At 50.8% G+C, this 23,275-nt stretch overlaps 1 protein-coding gene across 4 annotated transcripts in view; it reads right to left on the bottom strand.

Annotated features, from left to right (window-relative positions):
- LOC142243167 (uncharacterized) overlaps positions 1-23,275 on the bottom strand; it is a 168,210-nt gene that overhangs the window by 132,093 nt on the left and 12,842 nt on the right. For 3 of the 4 annotated variants that reach the window (XM_075314800.1, XM_075314802.1, XM_075314801.1), the window contains exon 4: positions 19,185-19,275. In XM_075314800.1, the coding sequence (XP_075170915.1) occupies positions 19,185-19,275 (91 nt within the window). The remainder of the gene's footprint in view (positions 1-19,184; positions 19,276-23,275) is intronic. The other variant, XM_075314803.1, reaches the window with a different exon arrangement.

The raw sequence follows: 23,275 nt of genomic DNA, 5'->3' as shown, positions 1-23,275 counted from the left end.
GGAGTATGTAAAAACGACTCCAGCCCTCAGCGCTGATGCACTGGCCAGCGTCCCGCCCCTCTCCTGACTGGCAGGTCTGGGGGCGGGAACGAACGAACGCAGGCCGCAAAAGCCGGGGACTCGAGTTATCAGCGCGGCCGCCGTAAAAGCGCGGGCCGCGCTGAAGTCCCCGGCGCACCGCAAGTGCCAGCCGCGCCGCTGTTCAAGCGGCCGGCGCGACCGAGTTCTAGCGTGGGCAGCGTCCCGCCCCTCTCCTGACTGGCAGGTCTGGGGGCGGGAACGAAAGGAAGTAGGCCGCAAAAGCCGGGGACTGTAGTTATCAGCGCGGCCGCCGTAAAAGCGCAGGCCGCGCTGAAGTCCCCGGCGCACTACAAGTGCCAGCCGCGCCGCAGTCCCAGCGGCCGGCGCGGACTATTTCCATAAATGTGCCTGCTTCAGCAAAGCTGAATGAGGCCATGGCACAGGCGCCGCAGCGCTGATGTCCCCCGGCGCACTACAACACCCAGCATGCTGCGGTGTGAGCGCCAGATACACGGGGACACAGAGTACCTTGAGGAAGCAGGGCCATGTCCCTGATGTACTCCGCTCCATCCCGCATCTTCTCCAGGGGCTGTAGATGGAGCACGGTCTCTGTGCCTGGAGACCGGTAAATCCCACTTCACCCAGAGCCCTGTAAAAAGGGATGGGGAAGGAATCAGCATGTGGGCTCCTGCCGCCGTACCCGCAATGGGTACCTCAACCTTACAAACACCTCCGACATAAGTGGGGTGAGAAGGGAGCATGCTGGGAGTCTGTATAGACCCTCTTTTCTTCCATCCGACATAGTCAGCAGCTGCTGCTGACTAAGAACAATGGAGCTATGCGTGCGTGTCTGACCTCCTTGCGCACAAAGCTAAAACTGAGGAATCTGTACTCCTACGGGAGGGTGTATAGCCAGAAGGGGAGGGGCCTTACACTTTTAAGTGTAGTTCTTTGTGCGGCCTCCAGAGGCAGTAGCTATACACCCACTGTCTGGGTCTCCCAATTAGGAGCGAAAAAGAAATTACGTTTTTTGGTTGCTGCAAATTTTGCACAAATTGCAATAACAGGCGATCAAAACACTACGTTTGCGCAATAATGGTACAGTTAAGTACGTAAGCTCGAGACACAAACAATAAGCAGTTTCTGAGCTATACATCCCGAAAAATGAGAACGCTACGGGTCGCTGAATATGGAGCAAAATGTACGCTACTTTTTTGGACAAACTTCTGATTTTTTTTTAACCTCTTAGATAGAAGTAAACCTATATATGTTTGGTGTCTACGAATTCATACCGACCTGAGACATCACACCCACACATCAGTTTTATCATATAGTGAACGCAGTGAATAAATTCTTAAAACAATTGTGCAATCGCACTTTTTTTTGCAATTTTCCCAAATTTGGAATTTTTTTGCCGTTTTCCAGTACTATATGGTAAAACTCATGATTTAATTTAACCCCTTCACCACAGGCCACTAAAACACCCTAATCACCGGGCCATTTTTTGCAATTCTGACCAGTGTCACTTTGACAGGTTATAACTCTGGAACGCTTCAACGGATCCTGGCGATTCTGAGATTGTATTTTCATGACATATTGTACTTCATGTCAGTGGTAAATTTAGGCAGATATTTTTTGCGTTTATTTGTGAAAATTTAGGAAATTTTGCGAACATTTCGCAATTTTCAAACTTTGAAAATTTATGCCCATAAATCTGAGAGATATGTCACACAAAATAGTTACTAAATAACATTTCCCACTTGTCTACTTTACATCAGCGCAATTTTCAAAACAAATTTTTTTTTCGTTAGGAAGTTAGAACGGGTCAAAGGTCATCAGCAATTTCTCATTTTTCCAACAAAATTTACAAAATAATTTTTTTACGGACCACATCACATTTGAAGTGACTTTGAGAGACCTAGGTGACAGAAAATACCCAAAAGTGACTCCATTCTAAAAACTGCACCCCTCACACTGCTCAAAACCACATCCAATAAGTTTATTAACCCTTTAGAAGCTTCACAGGAACCAAAGCAATGTGGAAGGAAAAAATGAAAATTTTAATTTTTAACACAAAAATGTTACTTTAGCCATAAAATTTTCATTTTTACAAGGGAGAAAAGAGAAAGTGCACAATACAATTTATTGTGCATGTTCTCCTGAGTACGCTGATACCCCATATGTGGTAAAAATCAATTGTTTGGGCGCACGGCAGAGCTCGGAAGGGAAGGAGCGCCATTTGAATTTTTGAACGCAAAATTAGCTGCACTCATTAGCGGACGCCATGTCGGGTTTGAAGACCCCCTGAGGTGCCTAAACAATGGAGCTCCCCCACAAGTGACCCCATTTTGGAAACTAGAGCCCTCAAATAATTTTTCTAGATGTTTGGTGAGCACTTTGAACACCTGGGGGCTTCACAGAAGTTTATAACGTTGAGCCGTGAGAAGAAAAAAGAGAATTTTGTTACTTACCGTAAATTCTTTTTCTTATAGTTCCGTATTGGGAGACCCAGACCATGGGTGTTTAGCTTCTGCCTCCGGAGGACACACAAAGTACTACACTTAAAAGTGTAGCTCCTCCCTCTGAGCTTATACACCCCCTGGTAGCCAGTCCTAGCCAGTTTAGTGCAAAAGCTGAAGGAGAATAGCCACCCACAAGTAGAACCGAGTAAGAACCGGAACAACCGGAGACTCTGTCCACGACAACAGCCGGTGATAACACACGGAACAAGAAAATTGCCAACAGGCAACAGGGAGGGAGCTGGGTCTCCCAATACGGAACTATAAGAAAAAGAATTTACGGTAAGTAACAAAATTTTCTTTTTCTTTATCGTTCCTTTGGGAGACCCAGACCATGGGACGTTCCAAAGCTGTTCCTGGGTGGGAATAAACAGAAAAAACTAAGAAGTAGGCGGAGCCTAACTTCACAAGTGGGCGACAGCCGCCTGAAGGATGTGTCTGCCCAAGCTCGCATCTGCCGAAGCATGAGCATGCACTTGGTAGTGCTTCGAAAAGGTATGCAGGCTAGCCCAAGTGGCAGCCTGACAGACTTGTTCAGCCGTAGCCTGGTGCCTAAAAGCCCAAGAGGCACCGACAGCTCTGGTCGAGTGTGCTTTGATCCCCGGCAGGGGAGGCACCTGAGTACTCTGGTAGGCGTCCGAAATGGTCGATCTAATCCAACGGGCCAAGGTCGGCTTAGAAGCAGAGAGATCCTTGCGCCGCCCTGTGGTTAGCACAAAAAGAGAGGTGCACCGCCTAAGCGCAGCGGTGCGAGACACATAGATCCGGAGAGCACACACCAGATCTAGAGTATGCAGCGCTTTCTCAAAGCGATAAACAGGGGCCGGACAGAAGGAAGGCAAGGAAATGAAGGGAATTTTGTTTACTTACCGTAAATTCCTTTTCTTCTAGCTCCAATTGGGAGACCCAGACAATTGGGTGTATAGGCTATGCCTCCGGAGGCCACACAAAGTATTACACTAAAAGTGTAAAGCCCCTCCCCTTCTGCCTATACACCCCCCGTGCTCCCACGGGCTCCTCAGTTTTGGTGCAAAAGCAAGAAGGAGGAAAAAATTATAAACTGGTTTAAAGTAAATTCAATCTGAAGGAATATCGGAGAACTGAAACCATTCAACATGAACAACATGTGTACACAAAAAAACAGGGGCGGGTGCTGGGTCTCCCAATTGGAGCTAGAAGAAAAGGAATTTACGGTAAGTAAACAAAATTCCCTTCTTCTTTGTCGCTCCATTGGGAGACCCAGACAATTGGGAAGTCCAAAAGCAGTCCCTGGGTGGGTAAAATAATACCTCGTAATAGAGCCGTAAAACGGCCCCTTCCTACAGGTGGGCAACCGCCGCCTGAAGGACTCGTCTACCTAGGCTGGCATCCGCCGAAGCATAGGTATGCACCTGATAGTGTTTCGTGAAAGTGTGCAGGCTCGACCAGGTAGCCGCCTGACACACCTGCTGAGCCGTAGCCTGGTGCCTCAAAGCCCAGGACACACCCACGGCTCTGGTAGAATGGGCCTTCAGCCCTGAGGGAACCGGAAGCCCAGCAGAACGGTAAGCTTCGAGAATTGGTTCCTTGATCCACCGAGCCAGGGTTGATTTGGAAGCCTGTGACCCTTTACGCTGGCCAGCGACAAGGACAAAGAGTGCATCCGAGCGGAGCAGGGGCGCCGTACGAGAAATGTAGAGTCTGAGTGCTCTCACCAGATCTAACAAGTGCAAATCCTTTTCACATTGGTGAACTGGATGAGGACAAAAAAGAGGGTAAGGAGATATCCTGATTGAGATGAAAGGGGGATACCACCTTAGGGAGAAATTCCGGAACCGGACGCAGAACCACCTTATCCTGGTGAAACACCAGGAAAGGGGCTTTGCACGACAACGCTGCTAGCTCAGACACTCTCCGAAGTGAAGTGACTGCTACTAGGAAAACCACTTTCTGCGAAAGGCGTGAGAGAGAAATATCCCTCATTGGCTCGAATGGTGGTTTCTGAAGAACCATCAGCACCCTGTTCAGATCCCAGGGATCTAACGGCCGCTTGTAAGGAGGAACGATGTGACAAACCCCCTGCAGGAACGTGCGTACCTGTGGAAGTCTGGCTAGGCGCTTCTGGAAAAACACAGAGAGCGCTGAGACTTGTCCCTTAAGGGAGCCAAGCGACAAACCCTTTTCCAGTCCAGATTGAAGGAAGGACAGAAAAGTGGGCAAGGCAAATGGCCAGGGATAAAAACCCTGAGCAGAGCACCACGACAGGAAAATTTTCCACGTCCTGTGGTAGATCTTGGCGGACGTTGGTTTCCTAGCCTGTCTCATAGTGGCAATGACCTCTTGAGATAATCTTGAAGACGCTAGGATCCAGGACTCAATGGCCACACCGTCAGGTTGAGGGCCGCAGAATTCAGATGGAAAAACGGCCCTTGAGACAAGTCTGGTCGGTCTGGTAGTGCCCACGGTTGGCCGACCGTGAGATGCCACAGATCCGGGTACCACGACCTCCTCGGCCAGTCTGGAGCGACGATGATGACGCGGCGGCAGTCGGCCCTGATCTTGCGTAACACTCTGGGCAACAGTGCCAGAGGAGGAAACACATAAGGGAGCTGAAACTGCGACCAATCCTGAACTAAGGCGTCTGCCGCCAGAGCTCTGGGATCTTGAGACCGTGCCATGAACGTCGGTACCTTGTTGTTGTGCCGGGACGCCATTAGGTCGGCGTCCGGCATGCCTCAGCGGCAACATATCTCCTGAAACACGTCCGGGTGAAGGGACCATTCCCCTGCGTCCATGCCCTGGCGACTGAGAAAGTCTGCTTCCCAGTTTTCTACGCCCGGGATGTGAACTGCGGATATGGTGGAGGCTGTGGCTTCCACCCACAGTAGAATCCGCCGGACTTCCTGGAAGGCTTGCCGACTGCGTGTCCCGCCTTGGTGGCTGATGTATGCCACCCTGTGGAGTTGTCCGACTGAATTCGGATCTGCTTGCCTTCCAGCCACTGCTGGAACGCTTCTAGAGCCAGATACACTGCCCTGATCTCCAGAACATTGATCTGAAGCGAGGACTCTCGCTGAGTCCACGTACCCTGAGCCCTGTGGTGGAGAAAAACTGCTCCCCACCCTGACAGACTCGCGTCCGTCGTGACCACCGCCCAGGATGGGGGTAGGAAAACCTGAGAGAGGGAGACGTTCCTGTCGAGGGACGTCGGTTTCCTGTCCCATTTGCGTAGGATGTCCCATTGAAGAGGACGCAGGTGAAACTGCGCGAAAGGGACTGCCTCCATTGCTGCCACCATCTTCCCCAGGAAGTGCATGAGGCGCCTCAAGGGGTGTGACTGACCTTGAAGGAGAGATTGCACCCCCGTCTGTAGTGAACGCTGCTTGTTCAGCGGAAGCTTCACTATCGCTGAGAGGGTATGAAACTCCATGCCAAGATATGTCAGCGATTGGGCCGGTGTCAGATTTGACTTTGGAAAATTGATGATCCACCCGAAACTCTGGAGAGTCTCCAGAGTAGCGTTGAGGCTGTGCTGGCATGCCTCTTGGGAGGGAGCCTTGACCAGCAAATCGTCTAAGTAAGGGATCACCGAGTGACCCTGGCAGTGGAGGACCGCGACTACTGTAGCCATGACCTTGGTGAAAACCCGGGGGGCTGTCGCCAGGCCGAACGGCAGTGCCACGAACAGAAGGTGTTCGTCTCCTATGGCGAAGCGCAGGAAGCGCTGATGCTCTGGAGCAATCGGAACGTGGAGATAAGCATCTTTGATATCGATCGATGCAAGGAAATCTCCTTGGGACATTGAGGCGATGACGGAGCGGAGGGATTCCATCCGGAACCGCCTGGTCTTTACGTGTTTGTTGAGCAGTTTTAGGTCCAAGACCGGACGGAAAGACCTGTCCTTCTTTGGAACCACAAACAGGTTGGAGTACAACCCGTGACCCTGTTGCTGAGGAGGAACAGGGATCACCACTCCTTCTGCGTTCAGAGTGTCCAACGCCTGCAGAAGAGCCTCGGCTCGCTCGGGAGGCGGAGATGTTCTGAAGAATCGAGTCGGAGGACGAGAGCTGAACTCTATCCTGTAACCGTGAGACAGAATGTCTCTCACCCAACGGTCTTTTACCTGTGGCAGCCAGGTGTCGCAAAAGCGGGAGAGCCTGCCACCGACCGAGGATGCGGTGTGTTTGGTTTGGCCTGGGGTAAGGATGTTTCCTTTCCCTTGGATTGTTTTATGATTTCATCCAATCTCTCACCAAACAAACAGTCGCCAGAAAAATGGCAAACCGATTAAGCACTTTTTGGCAATCGAATCTGCCTTCCATTCCCGTAGCCACAAGGCCCTGCGTATTGCCACCGAATTGTCGGCTGCAAACGCCGTACAGCTCGCAGAGTCCAGGATAGCATTAATAGCGTAGGACGCAAATGCCGACGTTTGAGAGGTTATGGAAGCCACTTGCGGCGCAGACGTACGTGTGAGTGCGTCAATTTGGGCTTGACCCGCTGAGATAGCTTGGAGTGCCCATACTGCAGCGAATGCTGGAGCGAAGGACGCGCCGATAGCCTCATAGATGGATTTCAACCAGAGCTCCATCTGTCTGGCAGTGGCATCCTTGAGTGAAGCCCCATCTTCCACTGCAACTATGGATCTAGCCGCCAGTCTGGAGATTGGAGGATCCACCTTGGGACACTGAGTCCAGCCCTTGACCACGTCAGGGGGGAAGGGATAATGTGTATCCTTAAGGCGCTTGGAAAAACGCTTATCTGGACAAACTCGGTGTTTCTGGACTGCCTCTCTGAAGTCGGAGTGATCCAGAAACATACTCGTTGTACGCTTGGGGAACCTGAAACGGAACTTCTCCTGCTGAGAAACTGACTCCTCTGCTGGAGGAGCTGAGGGAGAAATATCCAACATCTGATTTATGGACGCAATAAGATCATTCACTATGGCGTCCCCATCAGGAGTATCAAGGTTGAGAGTGGCCTCAGGATCAGAATCCTGATCAGCTACCTCCGCTTCATCATACAGAGAGTCATCTCTCTGAGACCCTGACCAATGTGATGAGGTCGAGGGGATTTCCAAGCGAGCTCGCTTAGGCGGTCTGGGACTGCGGTCTGTGTCAGAGACCTCACCCTGGGATCTATGAGACACCCCGGGGGGACATTGTTGTTCCAACTGAGGGGAACCAGGGGGCAGTGATTCCACAGTGCCCATGGTCTGAGATACCGGTCTGGACTGCAAAGCTTCTAGTATCTTAGCCATAGTCTCAGAAAGTCTGTCAGTAAAAACTGCAAACTCCGTCCGTGTCACCTGGACAGTGTTAGCAGGTGGTTCCCCCCGGGTCCCTCTTAGCAGAGGCTCCGCTGAGTAAGTGCCACAGGGGCTGAGCAGTGCACACAATGAGGGTCAGTGGAACCTGCCGGTAGCAAGGTTGTACATGCGTCGCAGGCAGCATAGTAAGCCTGTGTTTTGGCACCCCTGCTTCTTGTGGGCGCCATATTGTTGTCTCCTTTGAGCAACATAACAGGGTATATAGCCAGAAATCAACTGTGCACCATACAGTGTAAAGTATAGCCTGTAAACATATAAACTATAATCACACTTCTGCACAAGTGGGGCCAGCACCTAAGGTGCTGCTTCCCACCCGCTGAAAGCGGTTGTGTGGCCACTAGAATCCCTGCCTGGCTCCCCCAGAGTTTGTCTCCCCTCTGCAGCGTCCGAGGGGCTGACAGGAATGGCTGTCGGCGTCCTGAGGAGAGAAGGGAGCCGTGGGCGTGACCCAGAAAGTGCGGGAACTGGTGCCTCACTGTGCACAGTGAGGGGGGTGGAGTATGCAAAGCATGCTCCAGCCCTCAGTGCTGCCGTGCTGTACAGCGTCCCGCCCTTCCCCTTACTGGCAGGGCTGGGGGCGGGAAGAAAAGAAGACTAGGCCCAAAAGCCGGGGACTCGAGTTATAAGCGCAGCCGCCGTATAAGCGCGGCCGGCGCACTAACAGTCCCAGCCGCGCCTCAGTAATAACAATGGCAGCGGCGGTCAGCGCGGCCGTCCCCATACACAAACACACTCAGCGACGCTGCAGTGTATAATGGCACAAACGCGGCCAGCGCCGCGGTCCCCGGTGCACTAGCACACCCAGCAATGCTGGAGTGTTGCTGTGCGCGGTCCCCACGGGGACACAGAGTACCTTAAAGTAGCAGGGCCATGTCCCTGAACGATACTCGGCTCCTATCCAGCAGGCTCCTCAGGAGTTGTGGATGAAGCACGGTCTCAGTGCCTGGAGACCGATAGGATCCCACTTCACCCAGAGCCCTAAGGGGGATGGGGAAGGAAAACAGCATGTGGGCTCCAGCCTCCGTACCCGCAATGGATACCTCAACCTTAACAACACCGCCGACAAGAGTGGGGTGAGAAGGGAGCATGCTGGGGGCCCTATATGGGCCCACTTTTCTTCCATCCGACATAGTCAGCAGCTGCTGCTGACTAATCTGTGGAGCTGTGCGTGCATGTCTGCCTCCTTCGCACAAAGCAAAAAAACTGAGGAGCCCGTGGGAGCACGGGGGGTGTATAGGCAGAAGGGGAGGGGCTTTACACTTTTAGTGTAATACTTTGTGCGGCCTCCGGAGGCATAGCCTATACACCCAATTGTCTGGGTCTCCCAATGGAGCGACAAAGAAATCCTGGTTAAGGTGGAAGGGAGAGACCACCTTAGGAAGAAAGTCCGGGGTCGGACGGAGAACTACCTTGTCTTGGTGAAAAACCAAAAAAGGTGACTCCGAGGAGAGCGCAGCCAAATCAGAGACTCTCCTGAGAGAAGTTATGGCAACTAGAAAGGCCACCTTTTGAGAAAGACGATACAAAGAAACCTCCCTAAGGGGCTCGAAAGGGGGTTTCTGCAATACCGTGAGGACCAAGTTAAGGTCCCAGAGATCCAAGGGCCGCCGATAAGGCGGAATGATGTGAGACGCACCTTGCATGAAGGTGCGGACCTGAGCCAGCCGGGCGAGACGCCGCTGGAACAGCACTGATAGAGCTGAGACTTGTCCCTTGAGAGAGTTGAGGGACAGTCCTAGCTGCAGACCGGACTGTAAAAAAGACAGAAGGGTCGGCAACGAGAATGGCCAAGGAGAATGGCCGGAAGAGCGACAGGAAAATTTTCCAAGTCCTGTGATAGATCTTGACGGAGGAAGACTTACGGGCCCGAGTCATAGTGGAGATGACTTCAGGAGGAATACCAGAAGCTGTCAAAATCCAGGACTCAAGAGCCATGCCGTCAATTTGAGTGCCGCAGAATTCGGGCGGAAAAACGGACCTTGCGAGAGCAGGTCTGGGCGGTCCGGAAGATGCCACGACATCTCCACGGACAGTTGGAGCAGGTCCGGATACCAAGCTCGCCTGGGCCAGTCCGGTGCAATGAGGATGACTCGACGGCCCTCCATTCTGATCTTGCGCAGGACTCTGGGCAAGAGAGCTAGAGGGGAAAACACGTAGGACAGACGAAACTGGGACCAGTCTTGAACCAGAGCGTCCGCGGCGAAGGCCTGAGGATCGTGGGAGCGAGCCACGTAAACCGGAACCTTGTTGTTGTGACGGGATGCCATTAGGTCCACGTCCGGAGTGCCCCACTTGCGGCAGATTGACTGAAACACTGCCGGGTGCAGGGACCACTCGCCACCGTCAACGGATTGACGGCTGAGATAATCTGCCTCCCAGTTTTCTACGCCAGGGATGTGAACTGCGGATATGGTGGACTTGGAGTCCTCCGCCCATTGAAGAATGCGTTGGACCTCCAACATTGCCAGGCGGCTGCGTGTCCCGCCTTGGTAATTGATGTAGGCAACCGCTGTCGCGTTGTCTGACTGGACTCGAATGTGCCTGCCCGTTAAGAGGTGGTGAAAGGCTAGGAGAGCTAGAAGCACAGCTCTTGTTTCCAGCACATTGATTGAAAGGGCTGACTCGGACGGAGTCCAAGTGCCCTGTGCTCTGTGGTGGAGATGTACCGCTCCCCAGCCGGATAGGCTGGCATCCGTGGTGAGAATCACCCAGGACGGAGTCAGGAAAGAGCGCCCTTGGGACAGGGAGAGGGGTCGAAGCCACCACTGAAGAGAGTTCCTGGTCCGTGGCGACAGAGCCACTAACCTGTGTAAGGAGGAAGGCCGCTTGTCCCAACAGCGGAGAATGTCCAGCTGCAGGGGGCGCAGATGGAACTGGGCAAAGGGAACAGCCTCCATGGATGCCACCATTTGACCCAGCACCTGCATCAGACGCCTGAGGGTATAACGGCGGGGCCTCAGGAGAGAGCGCACCGCCAACCGGAGTGACAGCTGTTTGTCTAAGGGCAACTTCACAAGTGCCGGCAAAGTCTCGAACTGCATCCCTAGGTACGTGAGACTCTGGGTCGGAGTCAGAGTGGATTTGGGAAGATTGACAATCCACCCGAATTGGGCTAGGGTGGCGAGAGTGAGCGAAACACTCCGCTGACAGTCTGCGCTGGATGTACCCTTGACCAGAAGGTCGTCCAGATAAGGAAGCACTGCTAACCCCTGGAGGTGCAGGACCGCAATCACTGTCGCCATGACCTTGGTGAATTCCCGAGGGGCCGTGGCTAACCCGAAGGGGAGAGCCACGAATTGGAAATGATCCTCTCCTATCGCAAAACGTAACCAACGCTGATGTGACACTGCGATTGGCACATGTAGATAGGCATCTCTGATGTCGATGGACGCCAGGAACTCCCCTTGGGTCATAGAGGCAATGACTGATCGCAGAGACTCCATGCGAAAATGCCGCACCCGGACATGCTTGTTGAGAAGCTTGAGATCCAGGATGGGCCGGAAGGTACCGTCCTTTTTTAGAACTAGGAAGAGATTTGAGTAAAAACCTCTGAACCGTTCCTGAGCGGGAACTGGGACAATCACTCCGTTTGCCTGCAAGGACGCCACGGCCTGCGAGAAGGCGGCGGCCTTGGAGCAGGGGGGAGTTGAGAGAAAAAAATCTGTTTGGAGGGCTGGAAGAGAATTCTATCCTGTAGCCGTGAGATATGATGTCTCTCACCCACTGATCGGAGACTTGCTTTAACCAAGCGTCGCCAAAGTGGGAGAGCCTGCCACCGACTAAGGACGTGGCTGGAGCGGGCCGAGAGTCATGAGGAAGCTGCCTTAGTGGCAGAACCTCCTGCGGTCTTCTGCGGACGCGCTTTTGGGCGCCAGTTGGATTTCTGATCCTTGGCTGAGTTAGCGGACGAGGCGGAAGGCTTAGCGGATGACCAGTTGGAGGAACGAAAGGAACGAAACCTCGATTGATTCCTACCCTGGGCGGGTTTCCTGGTCTTGGTTTGTGGCATGGAAGTACTCTTCCCGCCAGTAGCTTCTTTAATGATTTCATCCAGCTGTTCACCAAACAGCCGTGAACCAGCAAAAGGGAGCCCAGGAAGAAACTTCTTGGAAGAAGCATCTGCCTTCCACTCTCGAAGCCACAAAATCCTGCGGATAACAAGAGAATTAGCTGAAGCCACCGCAGTGCGGTGAGCAGCCTCTAGCATGGCAGACATGGCATAAGATGAAAAAGCTGAAGCCTGAGCAGTTAAGGTAACCATCTCAGGCATAGATTCCTTGGTGAGGGAATGCATCTCCTCTAGAGAAGCAGAGATGGCTTTGAGAGCCCACACTGCTGCAAAAGTCGGGGAAAACGCGGCCCCCGCAGCTTCATACACAGATTTGGCCAGAAGGTCAATCTGACGGTCAGTGGAATCCTTAAGTGAGGTGCCGTCAGCCACCGACACAGCGGTCCGGGCTGATAGCCTAGACACCGGAGGGTCTACCTTTGGGGAGTGAGACCACTCCTTGACCACCTCAGGTGGAAATGGAAACCGGTCATCAGAACCACGCTTTGGAAAGCGTTTGTCAGGGCAGGCCCTGGGTTTGGTCACAGCGGTCTGAAAACTGGAGTGGTTAAAGAACACACTCTTCACTCTCTTAGGCGATGTAAACTGATGTTTTTCTGCCAAAGAGAGTTGCTCCTCTGACACTGGCGGATTGAGATCCAGCACAGAATTAATAGAAGCAATCAAATCACTAAGATCTGAGTCACCCTCAGAGAAATCGATGGGATACATAGCCTCCGAGCCCCCAGTGAGGGCATCCTCCTCATCTTGAGAGTCAGCTCTTGAGACAGAGCCGTGGGATGGGGAGGGGGAGGAAACCCTGCACCTTCTCTTAGAAGGACGGGGTCTGGGATCAGATAATGAATCCTCCGTGAGCTCTGATGGACCGAGGTCAGAGGATAGGAGTCCTCTGTCAAGAGTATTAGAGGCACCCTGTGAGGGGGGCTGATGCATATTCATCAAAGTCCTGGACAAAAGTCCCATGGACTCAGCAAATGACTGGGATATGGACCTAGAAAAGGACTCTACCCAGGCCGGGGGTTCAATCACAGGTGCAGTAGCAGCCTGAGAGACCACTGGGCCTTGCTCCTTGTGTGAGACATGCTGCTGGTATACAGAGGTCCACAACCAGAGACCGGCTGTGGCTTACCAGACCGCTGAGCGCGGTGTTGTGTGCCCGGGGGTTCAATCACAGGTGCAGCAGCAGCCTGAGAGACCACTGGGGGTGAGACTCCAGGCTGTGGCACCGCCAAGTTAGAGCAGACATCACAATGTGGATAGGTGCTCGGCTCAGGCAGCAGGAGCTTACATGCAGTGCATGCAGAATCAAGCTTTGGAGCCTTGCTCCTTGTGTTGCTGCTGGAGTGGGGGCTTTGCAGAGAATGAACCCCAGGGAGAATATACAGAGGTCCACAACCGGAGACCGGCTGTGGCTTACCAGACAGCTGAGCGCGGTGTTGTGTGCCCTCCAGATCCCGAAGCCCAGTCCCCCAGTCGCAGCACCTCAGCAGAGATGCAGAATGCAGGATGTCCCAGAGCAGAGTGAACTCTGCCTGAGAAGAGGGCGTTCCTATAAAAGAGCGGGAACTGGAGGGCTATAGAGACCTGAAGGGAAGGAAGGACGCCCCAGCAGTGGGGAGTGTCCCTCCCCTGTGTAGAACGGCCGCCGGGAGGAGCCGAACCTGTCCCTCTGCATGAGTGACATGCGACGGCAGGAAAATGAAACTAGGCCTCCGGCGAAGCCAGGGCCTAAATTTAAGCGGCGAGGCCGACAAGCAGGCACCATCGGCGCGGTTCTCAGGCAAAAGCTAGAGAACCCGCCGGAAAAGTTAAAACAATCACATACAGCATACTCTCCCCTTACAATAAAGAACCGGGACCCCCAACATAAACGTCTCAGGTACTTAGCTGCTGAGACGCAGGGCCATGTCCCTGGAGATGAGTGCTCCGGTCCAACAGAATCCTCAAGGGGCTGTGGATGGAGACCGGACTCCTGCCAGGCATGGAGACCGTGCTGGCTCCCACTTCAAGCCAGAGCCCAGAAGGGATGGTGAAGGAGCGTGGCATGTAAGGCTTCAGCCTTGTAAATCAACCTTAACAACACCGCCGACACAGTGGGGTGAGAAGAGACATGCCGGGAGTCCAGACATGGACCCGCTTTTCTTCAAACTCTTTCCAAAAGTCAAACAAATCAGATGAGAATGCATGTGTGGATGTATGCCTCCTGACACAAAGCAATAAACTGGCTAGGACTGGCTACCAGGGGGTGTATAAGCTCAGAGGGAGGAGCTACACTTTTAAGTGTAGTACTTTGTGTGTCCTCCGGAGGCAGAAGCTAAACACCCATGGTCTGGGTCTCCCAAAGGAACGATAAAGAAAAAATTTTTTTTTTACCACAAAACGGTTGTTTCAACTAGGTAGCTTTTTTTTTCACAAGGGTAACAGGAAAAAATGCACCATAAAATGTATTGTGCATTTTCTCCTGAGTACGCAGATACCTCATGTGGTGGAAATCAAATGTTTGGACACACAGCAGTGCTCGGAAGGCAAGGAGCGCCATTTGAATTTTTGAGTGCAAAATTAGCTGCACTCATTAGCGGACGCCATGTCGGGTTTGAAGACCCCCTGAGGTGCTTAAACAATGGAGCTCCCCCACAAGTGACCCCATTTTGGAAACTAGAGCCCTCAAATAATTTTTCTAGATGTTTGGTGAGCACTTTGAACACCTGGGGGCTTCACAGAAGTTTATAGCGTTGAGCCGTGAAAAGAAAAAATTGGTTTTTTACCACAAAACGGTTGCTTCAACTAGGTAGCTTTTTTTTCACAAGGGTATAAGGAAAAAATGCACCATAAAACGTATTGTGCAATTTTTCCTGAGTATGTAGATACCTCACTTGTGGTGGAAAGTAATTGTTTGGGCAAATAGCGGGGCTCAGAAGAGAAGGAGCGCCATTTGACTTTTCAAACGCACAGACGCAGTGCACTGATCGGCCGCTGCAGGACGCACGGTCGGATGCGATACAAAAAGCGTCGGGGATACGTAAAAAAAAAAAGTCACGCCAAAAATTGAGCAGGGATGCCGATCCGTTATGTGCATCCCTGATCATCGCTTGGCGGGATGCACGGACGGATGCGATACAAAAAGCGTCGCAGATACGGAAAAAAGTCACGCCAAAAATTGAGCAGGGATGCAGATACATTATCTGCATCCCTGATCAGCGCTCAGCGGGACGCACGGACAGATGAGGTGTAAAAATGGACAGGGGATACAGAAAAAAAAAAAAAAAAGTTATACTCACAGTACCCAGAGGATCACTGACCAGAAGAGCTGCAGAGGAACAGATGGCAGAGAGATGGACAGCTTTACAGGAGCAGCAGGCAGATCAGCAGAATGCCCAGGAAGGACCCAGCGATGGAGGCAGATGTGATCGGGCCGGTGAAGACAGGTAAGAGGACGTCGGGGGAGAGCAGAGGGGGAGAGAAGGGGGGTGAGAGCAGGGGGGGGGAGCAGAGAGGGAGGGGGGAGAGCAGAGGGGGAGACCGGAGAGGGAGCTGCAGAAACAGAATAGAGATAATGGGGGAGGCAGTCAGATCGCAGGGGGAGCAGATCGGGATGTCGGGGAAAGGGGGGGGGAGCAGATCGGGATGTCGGGGGGGCAGATCGCAGGGGGGCACGGGCAGGGGCTAACACGGGAGCACGCAGGGGCACCACGGGAGCGCGCACGGGCTGCAAGGTGAGCACAGTACTCACATGCAGCAGGAGCGGTGACCTCAGCCACGGCGGCGGCAGCAGCAGCGGTGTCGTGGTACCACAAGTACCAGCCACTGCACGCTGCAGACATGTTGGGGGAGGGCTCGTAGGCCAGCACAGGCCTGGGGAGGGCGGCCACCGGCAGATCAGACCGCCCCACTGCACACTGATTGGAGCGATTGCGCGTCATAGCACGATCGCTCCAATCAGTGCTGCAGGTGCTGGGGGCGACATGTTTGAGGTCCACCTATGATATGCTGCAGCAGCTGCGGCATCTCATAGCTGGATCTCACAGTATCGCACTATTTCCGGCATTATTTTTGCCGAAATTAGTGCGAACGATGTGGTTGGCGGTTCAGATTTGAACAGCCAATCACATCGATCGTTGATAAGGGGTGGCGATGCCGCCCCCCCTGGGGTCAAGCAAAGGTCCCCTGCTGTAAGAAACAGCAGGGGACATCATTTGAAAGCCGTTGCTATGGCCACGGCAATCAAATGAAGTTTAGGCCGTAAAATTACGTCCCTGGTCGTTAAGTCACGTTAAAATAGGACGTAATTTTACTGCCCGCGGTCGTGAAGGGGTTAAAAGTATAACTCATTCCGCAAAACATAAGCACTCACATGGCTATATTGACGGAAGTTAGGCTCTCAGAAGAAGGGTGGCAAAAGAAAACAAAAGACGGAAAGCGTAAAATCGTCCGTTCGTGAAGTACACATTAAAATAAACAACTTTGTAATATATCTTATCAGACAAATTTGCTTCTTTCTCTTCCGGAATTGATCAGTCATTATCAAACTTCTCAAATCTGAGGTAAAATCTGTAATCAGTGAAGGCAGACTACCTAAGAATTGAGAATTGTTATAATGATTGATCAATTCCAGAAGAGAAAGAAGTAGCTTTCTCTGAAAAGATATATTACAAAAGGTGCTTATTTTCATGTGTATTATTCATTAATGAAATAAAAATTAAAGGGAACCTGTCATTAGATTTTTCCCTATTAACCCCTTCACGACCGGCCGATTTTACGCTTTCCGTTTTTTTTTTTCGCCATTCTTTTTCTGAGAGACGTAAATTTTTTATTTTTCAGTAAATATGGTCATGTGAGGGCTCATTTTTTGCGGAACGAGCTGTACTTTTAAATGAAACCATCAGTTTTACCATATAGTGTACTGGAAAACGGCAAAAAAATTCCAAATGCAGAAAAATTCCAAAAAAAGTGCGATAGCACTATGGTTTTTGAGATATTTTATTCACTGTGTTCACTATATGGTAAAACTGATGTGTGGGTGTGATGCCTCAGGTCATTGCGAGTTCGTAGACACCAAACATGTATTTAGGTAAAAATAAAGGTATAAAGGTTTACTTTTATATAAGGGGTTAAAAAAAATCGGAAGTTTGTCCGAAAAAAGTGGCGCACGTTTTACGCCATATTCCGTGACCCGTAGCGTTCTCATTTTTCAGGATCTATGGCTCAGTGACGGCTTATTTTTTGCGTCTCGAGCTGACGTTTTTAAAGGTACCATTTTTGCGCAGATGCTACGTTTTGATCACCTCTTATTGCATTTTGCGCAAAAGTTGTGGCGCCAAAAAAAAGTCGTTTTGGCGTTTGGAATTTTTTTGCCGCTACGCCGTATACTGATCAGATTAATTGATTTTATATTTTGATAGATCGGGCGTTTCTGAGCGCGGCGATACTAAATGTGTGTATATTTTTTATTTTTTTAACCCTTTAATTTTCAATGGGGCGAATGGGGGGTGATCTGAACTTTTAGGTTTTTTTTTAATTTTTTAAAACTTTTTTTTTATTTAACTAGTCCCCCTAGGGGGCTATTGCGATCAGCATTCCGATCGCTCTGCAGTATCTGCTGATCACAGCTACAAGGCTGTAAACAGCAGATACACTCTCTTTCTCTTTTGCTGTGCCACTGGCACAGCGAAAGTGACAGCAAGTCAGGTGTAGTACAGGAGTCATCACATGACCCTGTGCTACCATGACAACTATCGGAAGTCACGTGATCGCGTCACGTGACTTCCGGTATCGGGCGGTAAGTAAAAGTTTACCGCGATCGCGCTTATAATGGCGCTGTCACATATTGACAGCGCCATATAAGGGGTTTAAACAGCACGAGTAGATAACGATTCTGCTCGTGCCTAGCAGGCACACATCTCAGCTGTGAAAATCAGCTGAGATGTGTGCCGATCGCAGCATGATGCTGCCGGCAGACCGCGGGCAGTAACGTTATGACCGCTAGGACGTAATTTTACGGCCCGCGGTCGTTAAGGGGTTAAACTAAAATAATCACCTTCTGCAGCTCCCGGGCTGCATTCTATGAAGGTGCACCTCGGCCCTGACTCCCCTTCCAGACCCTAAAAATAACTTAAGAAAACTTGGCCGTTAGGTATGTGAATTACCTTGGTTGGCCAGATGGGCGGCTCATTTTCTTCTCCTGTCCCCCCTCCTGCTGCTGATCGCCGTCCTCTTCTCTTGATTGATGTGATGATGCCTCCATCATCCTCCTTATCACATTTTCAAAGCTCGCACCTGTGCAGTTAGGTCTGCTCGCGCAGGTGCAGTTCGCTCTGCCATATCGCGGGCAGAGCAGTCCTAGCTAGCGCTGGTGAGATTATGGGCTGCTCTGGTCAGTGACCTCACCAGCGCCTTGTTCGTACCCGCCCATAATCACGCGCCTGCACATTTAGCTCACTGGCGCAAGCTAGGGCTGCTCTGCCCGCGATATGGCAGAGCAAACTGCGCCTGCGCGAGCAGACCTAACTGCACAGGCGCGAGATTTGAAAATGTGATGAGGAGGATGATGGAGGCATCATCACATCAATCAAGAGAAGAGGACGGCGATCAGCGGCAGGAGGGGGGACAGGAGGAGAAAATGAGCCCGCCCATCTGGCCAACCAAGGTAATTCGCATACCTAACGGCCAATTTTTATTAAGTTATTTTTGGGGTCTGGAAGGGGAGTCAGGGAACAGGGTGCACCTTCATAGAATGCAGCCCGGGAGCTGCAGAAGGTGATTCTTTTAGTTTAATAGAGAAAAATCTGATGACAGGTTCCCTTTAAAATGATGGCTACGCTTTAATTGGAAGAGAATAGAAAAGGACAGTCTTTTCTTATGCTGGCTGTTAGGACGTGATGTACATGACCAAAGGCGAGAATAAATTGTACTTTTCCCCCAATCCAAGGCTTCACATTATCTCTCCTAAATTTGAGTATGACTTTCGCTCTCTGCCGGCCTACTGCTCACCGAGTGCTGATCATCAGAATTATATGTCACTATGCAAAGAGAAACCGGTCATCACTGCATACAGCTGTATGGATTATTTTAGAAGGTAAAAAAGAAAGTTCAATAAAATTGTAAAAAACAAGCACATAAAATGAGGTATAACTAATTTTCTATAAATATAGCATTATCAGAATAAGAAAATGATAAAATCTGTGATGCACAAATGAAAAAATCCCTTCGATAACTTATAAAGCATCTTCAGTAAACACGATGATGTGGTAATATAAAGCTAAGCACTTACCAGATCTTCTACCGCCGTGAAACACACACAAAATTTTTTCAAAATGATGATCTTATTCTTGATATCCGCCAATGAAAAGTGTTCATCTTCACTAACAATGGAAAATAGTTGTCAGTCATTTGGGGGTATTTAACAAATCACCAGTTTAGATGGATTAAATGACTTCTAGAATAAGCACATACTGTATATACACACTGGGGCATTTAAGATTTGCCCCTTTCTTTTATCATTTGTATTTTATATATATTTTGGACACTTTTCTACAGGGCAGGGCTACAACAATGATTTTGATTGGCAAGAGGTTCTTTTTTTCAAATGTATTTTTCACCTTCTTTTCCATTATTTGTTTTTCCTATATTTCACAAATTATGCCCCGCATAGTGTCATAAAAGACTGTTAGCAGCGTGTCAACTTTGAAATATTTTATCTTTTATCCTATTTCCACTGTAGTTGCAGCTGGTATTTTTAGTACCAGTTACAGGGCAAATTCAGCATCGTAGCTATACGTCAGAGCTAACTAGGTCTTCTGCTCCCTTCCTACATCCAGGAATCACATGACCAGAGGAGCATTTGTTATTATCTGTATTGTTTAGATATGGAGAAAGAGAGATGGCAGAGACAGTAACAAACTGTCTCTGCCTTCTCTATGGTAGTCCACCTGGGTCTAACAGCTGTCTACCTGCTCCTAGTATACTATGGATTGACGTTTTAGAATGTCACTGCAGAGTACAATGCGGACCTGCCCGGATGGTTATAATCTATGAGCGGTCCAGAAGTTGTTAAGCACATAAGATAAATCCTCATTTTAATCAGTGGTGAATAATTCTCTGCATATTATTATGAACATGTATCTTCACCCTTGTGCAAACCGTGATACAGCATGCAACATTGTCTGAGGTTGTTCCTGCCCAGTCCTAAATATACTAGTACTCACACTGTGTAGATGGGGCCTGATTAATACCTGATAAAGCTATCCCTTTTCTGTTGCTGATGTTGGACCCCAAACAATGCCAGATTGCAGCTCTACAGCCTCATCTTTAATGAAGCAAAGGTGCTCGACCTCTTCTGCATTCATTGTCTGAGGGACTACCAGACAAAATCAATGCTCTACTCGGCTTTTTCTGGTAGTTCCATTGTCAATTAATAGAGCAGACTTCGACCATGCACAGCTTCACTCCATTCAAGACCAGGCTGCAGAGCTGCAATCTTAGGATCGCTCGGCATCTAACTGCTTGGATAGAAAGGGGATATATGGCATTTTTTACACTAACATTTCAGTGTTTGTTTGGTGGGGAGCCGATCAGCACTCCTTCAAGAACTGTCCTCTTCACCGTTTAGGCTATGTGCGCACTTACCGGATTTTGCCGCGGATTTTCCGCGGATTTGCTGCATGTTTCGCTGCAGAAAATGTTCATAACATCTCTGCAGTGAATCACCAGCAAATCCTATGGAGAAAAAAAATCCTGTGCGCACTGGGCGGAATTTGACAGCTGCATGTTTTGCTGCGGGAATCCCGCAGCAAAAACAAGTGCATGTCAATTCTTTTCCGCACATCGCTGCGGGATTTCACTCCATTGACTCCAATGTTAATCATGAAATCCCGCAGGGAATAACGCAGGCAGCAAATTCTGTGCGGTTCACTGCGTTTTCCTGCATTATTCCCTGCGGTATTTCGCGGTTTACCTCCGGTAATGTACATCGCTTGTCTGCGGTTTTGCAGGGAAGTGATGTCATTACAGGAAGAGGAAGCGGAGCAGAGAGTAAACACACACACATCACAGACACATAGAACACAGACACAGGACACATAGAACACACATAGAAAGAAAACGGAAATATAGAAAACAAAGAACGTGGGCTCCGCTGCATATTTAACTTCCAGCCGAGGTAAGCACACAGCGGCGGGCCGGTATTCTCAGGCTGGGGAGGGAGAGGGGCAGGGATAATGTCCCCTGCCTCACTCCCCCTCCCGTGGCCGAGAATATCAACAGCATCTGCCCCAGCACTGTCGCATGCATTATGCGGCAGCACCGGCGTGTCCTCGGCTCTTCCTGCTGCCGTGTAGCAGTGGCAGCAAGGTAATACAAGGGGTTAATGATGGTGGGGGACCACCGCCATTAACTCCAGGCTTGATCATGGCAGCGTCTATGTGACAGCTGACATGATCAACCCGTAAGTAAAGTGAATAAAACACACACACAGAAAAATCCTTTATTTTAAATAAAACAAACAAGCCTCGTTCACCATTTTATTAACCCCTCCCGCACCAAAGCTCCGGCGTAATCCACAGGTCCTGCGCTGCTTACATCCAGCCGCGACTGTCACAGACACAGCGCTGAATGAAAGCAGCAGACAGCAGAGGTAATTACCGGTCATTTCCCACGGCCGGTAATGTGAACTCACTGCCGACCGTGGGAAATGCAGTGATCTGTCCTCTATCTATCCCTCTATCTGTCTGTCTATCTATCTATCCCTCTATCTATTCTTCTGTCCATCTACTATCTCAGAATTAAATGACTTTTTTTTTTTTTCTTCAATGTGCTTTATTGCATTGAATGCAATAAAGCACATCCCAACCCGCACACGGCAAAACCGTGGCAATACCGGGAACAATACCGCGGTAAAACCGCAGCAAACCGCATGCGGTTTTCGGGTGCGGTTTCCCGCGGTTTTTTACCGCGGGTGCGGTAATCTTTGAGAGCATGCGGAATTTTCTCAAGAAAATTCCATTTCCCAGTGCGCACATAGCCTTAGGCTGCTTTCACACTACGTTTTTTTAACATGCGTCATGAACGTTTTTTTGCTGTAAAAGCGGATCCTGCTTTTACAGCAAAAAAACGAATGCAAACGCATGTGTTATTTTGCAGGATCCTGTCACTTTAAGTTTATGGGCGGGCATTGGAGTCATGTGATCGGGAGTCAGTGGAACTGAACGTGAGACTGGGAGCCGGCATCTGACAGCAGTGGAGGCTCGTAACCAAGGTAAACATCGGGTAACTTGCTTGGATACCCGATATTTACATTGGTTACGAGCGTCTGCAGCTGCTAGGAGCCGAGCTCCCTGCACACGTAACCAATGTAAATATTGGGTAACTAAGAGAAGCGCTTTGCTTGGTTACCCGATATTTACATTGGTTACGAGCGTCTGCAGCTGCTAGGAGCAGGGCTGCCTGCTCCCTGCACACGTAACCAAGATAAACATCGGGTAACTAAGACCACGGTTACCCGATGTTTACCTTGGTTACGAGCATCATCCGCTCTCAGGCGGGGGAGAGTGGACAGAGAGGGAGGGGGAGGGAGGTGGAGAGAGAGGGAGGGGGAGGGAGGGAGAGAGAGTGAGGGGGAGGGAGGGAGAGGGAGGGGAAGGGAGAGAGAGGGAGGGGGAGGGAGAGAGAGGGAGGGGGAGGAGAGAGAGGAGGGGGAGGGAGAGAGAGGGAGGGGGAGGGAGAGAGAGGGAGGGGGAGGGAGAGAGAGGGAGGGGGAGGGTGAGAGAGGGAGGGGGAGGGTGTGAGAGAGGGAGGGGGAGGGTGAGAGAGGGAGGGGGAGGGTGAGAGAGGGAGGGGGAGGGTGAGAGAGGGAGGGGGAGGGTGAGAGAGGGAGGGGGAGGGTGAGAGAGGGAGGGGGAGGGAGAGAGAGGGAGGGGGAGGGACAGAGAGGGAGGGGGAGGGAGAGAGAGGGAGGGAGAGGGAGAGAGAGGGAGAGGGAGGGAGAGGGAGGGGGAGAGAGGGAGAGAGAGGGGGAGGGAGAGGGAGGGGGAGGGAGAGGGAGGGGGAGGGGGAGGGAGAGAGAGGGGGAGGGAGAGAGAGGGAGGGGGAGGGAGAGGGAGGGGGAGGGAGAGAGAGGGAGGGGGAGGGAGAGAGAGGGAGAGACTGATCACGCAAGGCTGGTTTCTGTGCATGCTCAGTAGAGCAAGCAGGATCCTGTCTATCAGCATGCCAGCGTTCACATGCTTTTGCGTGCTGTTTAGTCAGGATCCAGCAATTTGCAGTATTTGGACGCAGCTCAAAAACGCTACAAGTAGCGTTTTTGAAAAAAGTTAAAAAACTGCAACTCGCTGGATCCTCACTATAATGCACGCAAACGCATGTGAA

The sequence above is a fragment of the Anomaloglossus baeobatrachus genome, chromosome 6, assembly GCF_048569485.1.
Source record: "Anomaloglossus baeobatrachus isolate aAnoBae1 chromosome 6, aAnoBae1.hap1, whole genome shotgun sequence".
Taxonomy (NCBI): Eukaryota; Metazoa; Chordata; class Amphibia; order Anura; family Aromobatidae; genus Anomaloglossus; species Anomaloglossus baeobatrachus.
Note: the sequence above shows the minus strand (reverse complement) of the source record. Positions and strands in the feature narration are given on the sequence as shown.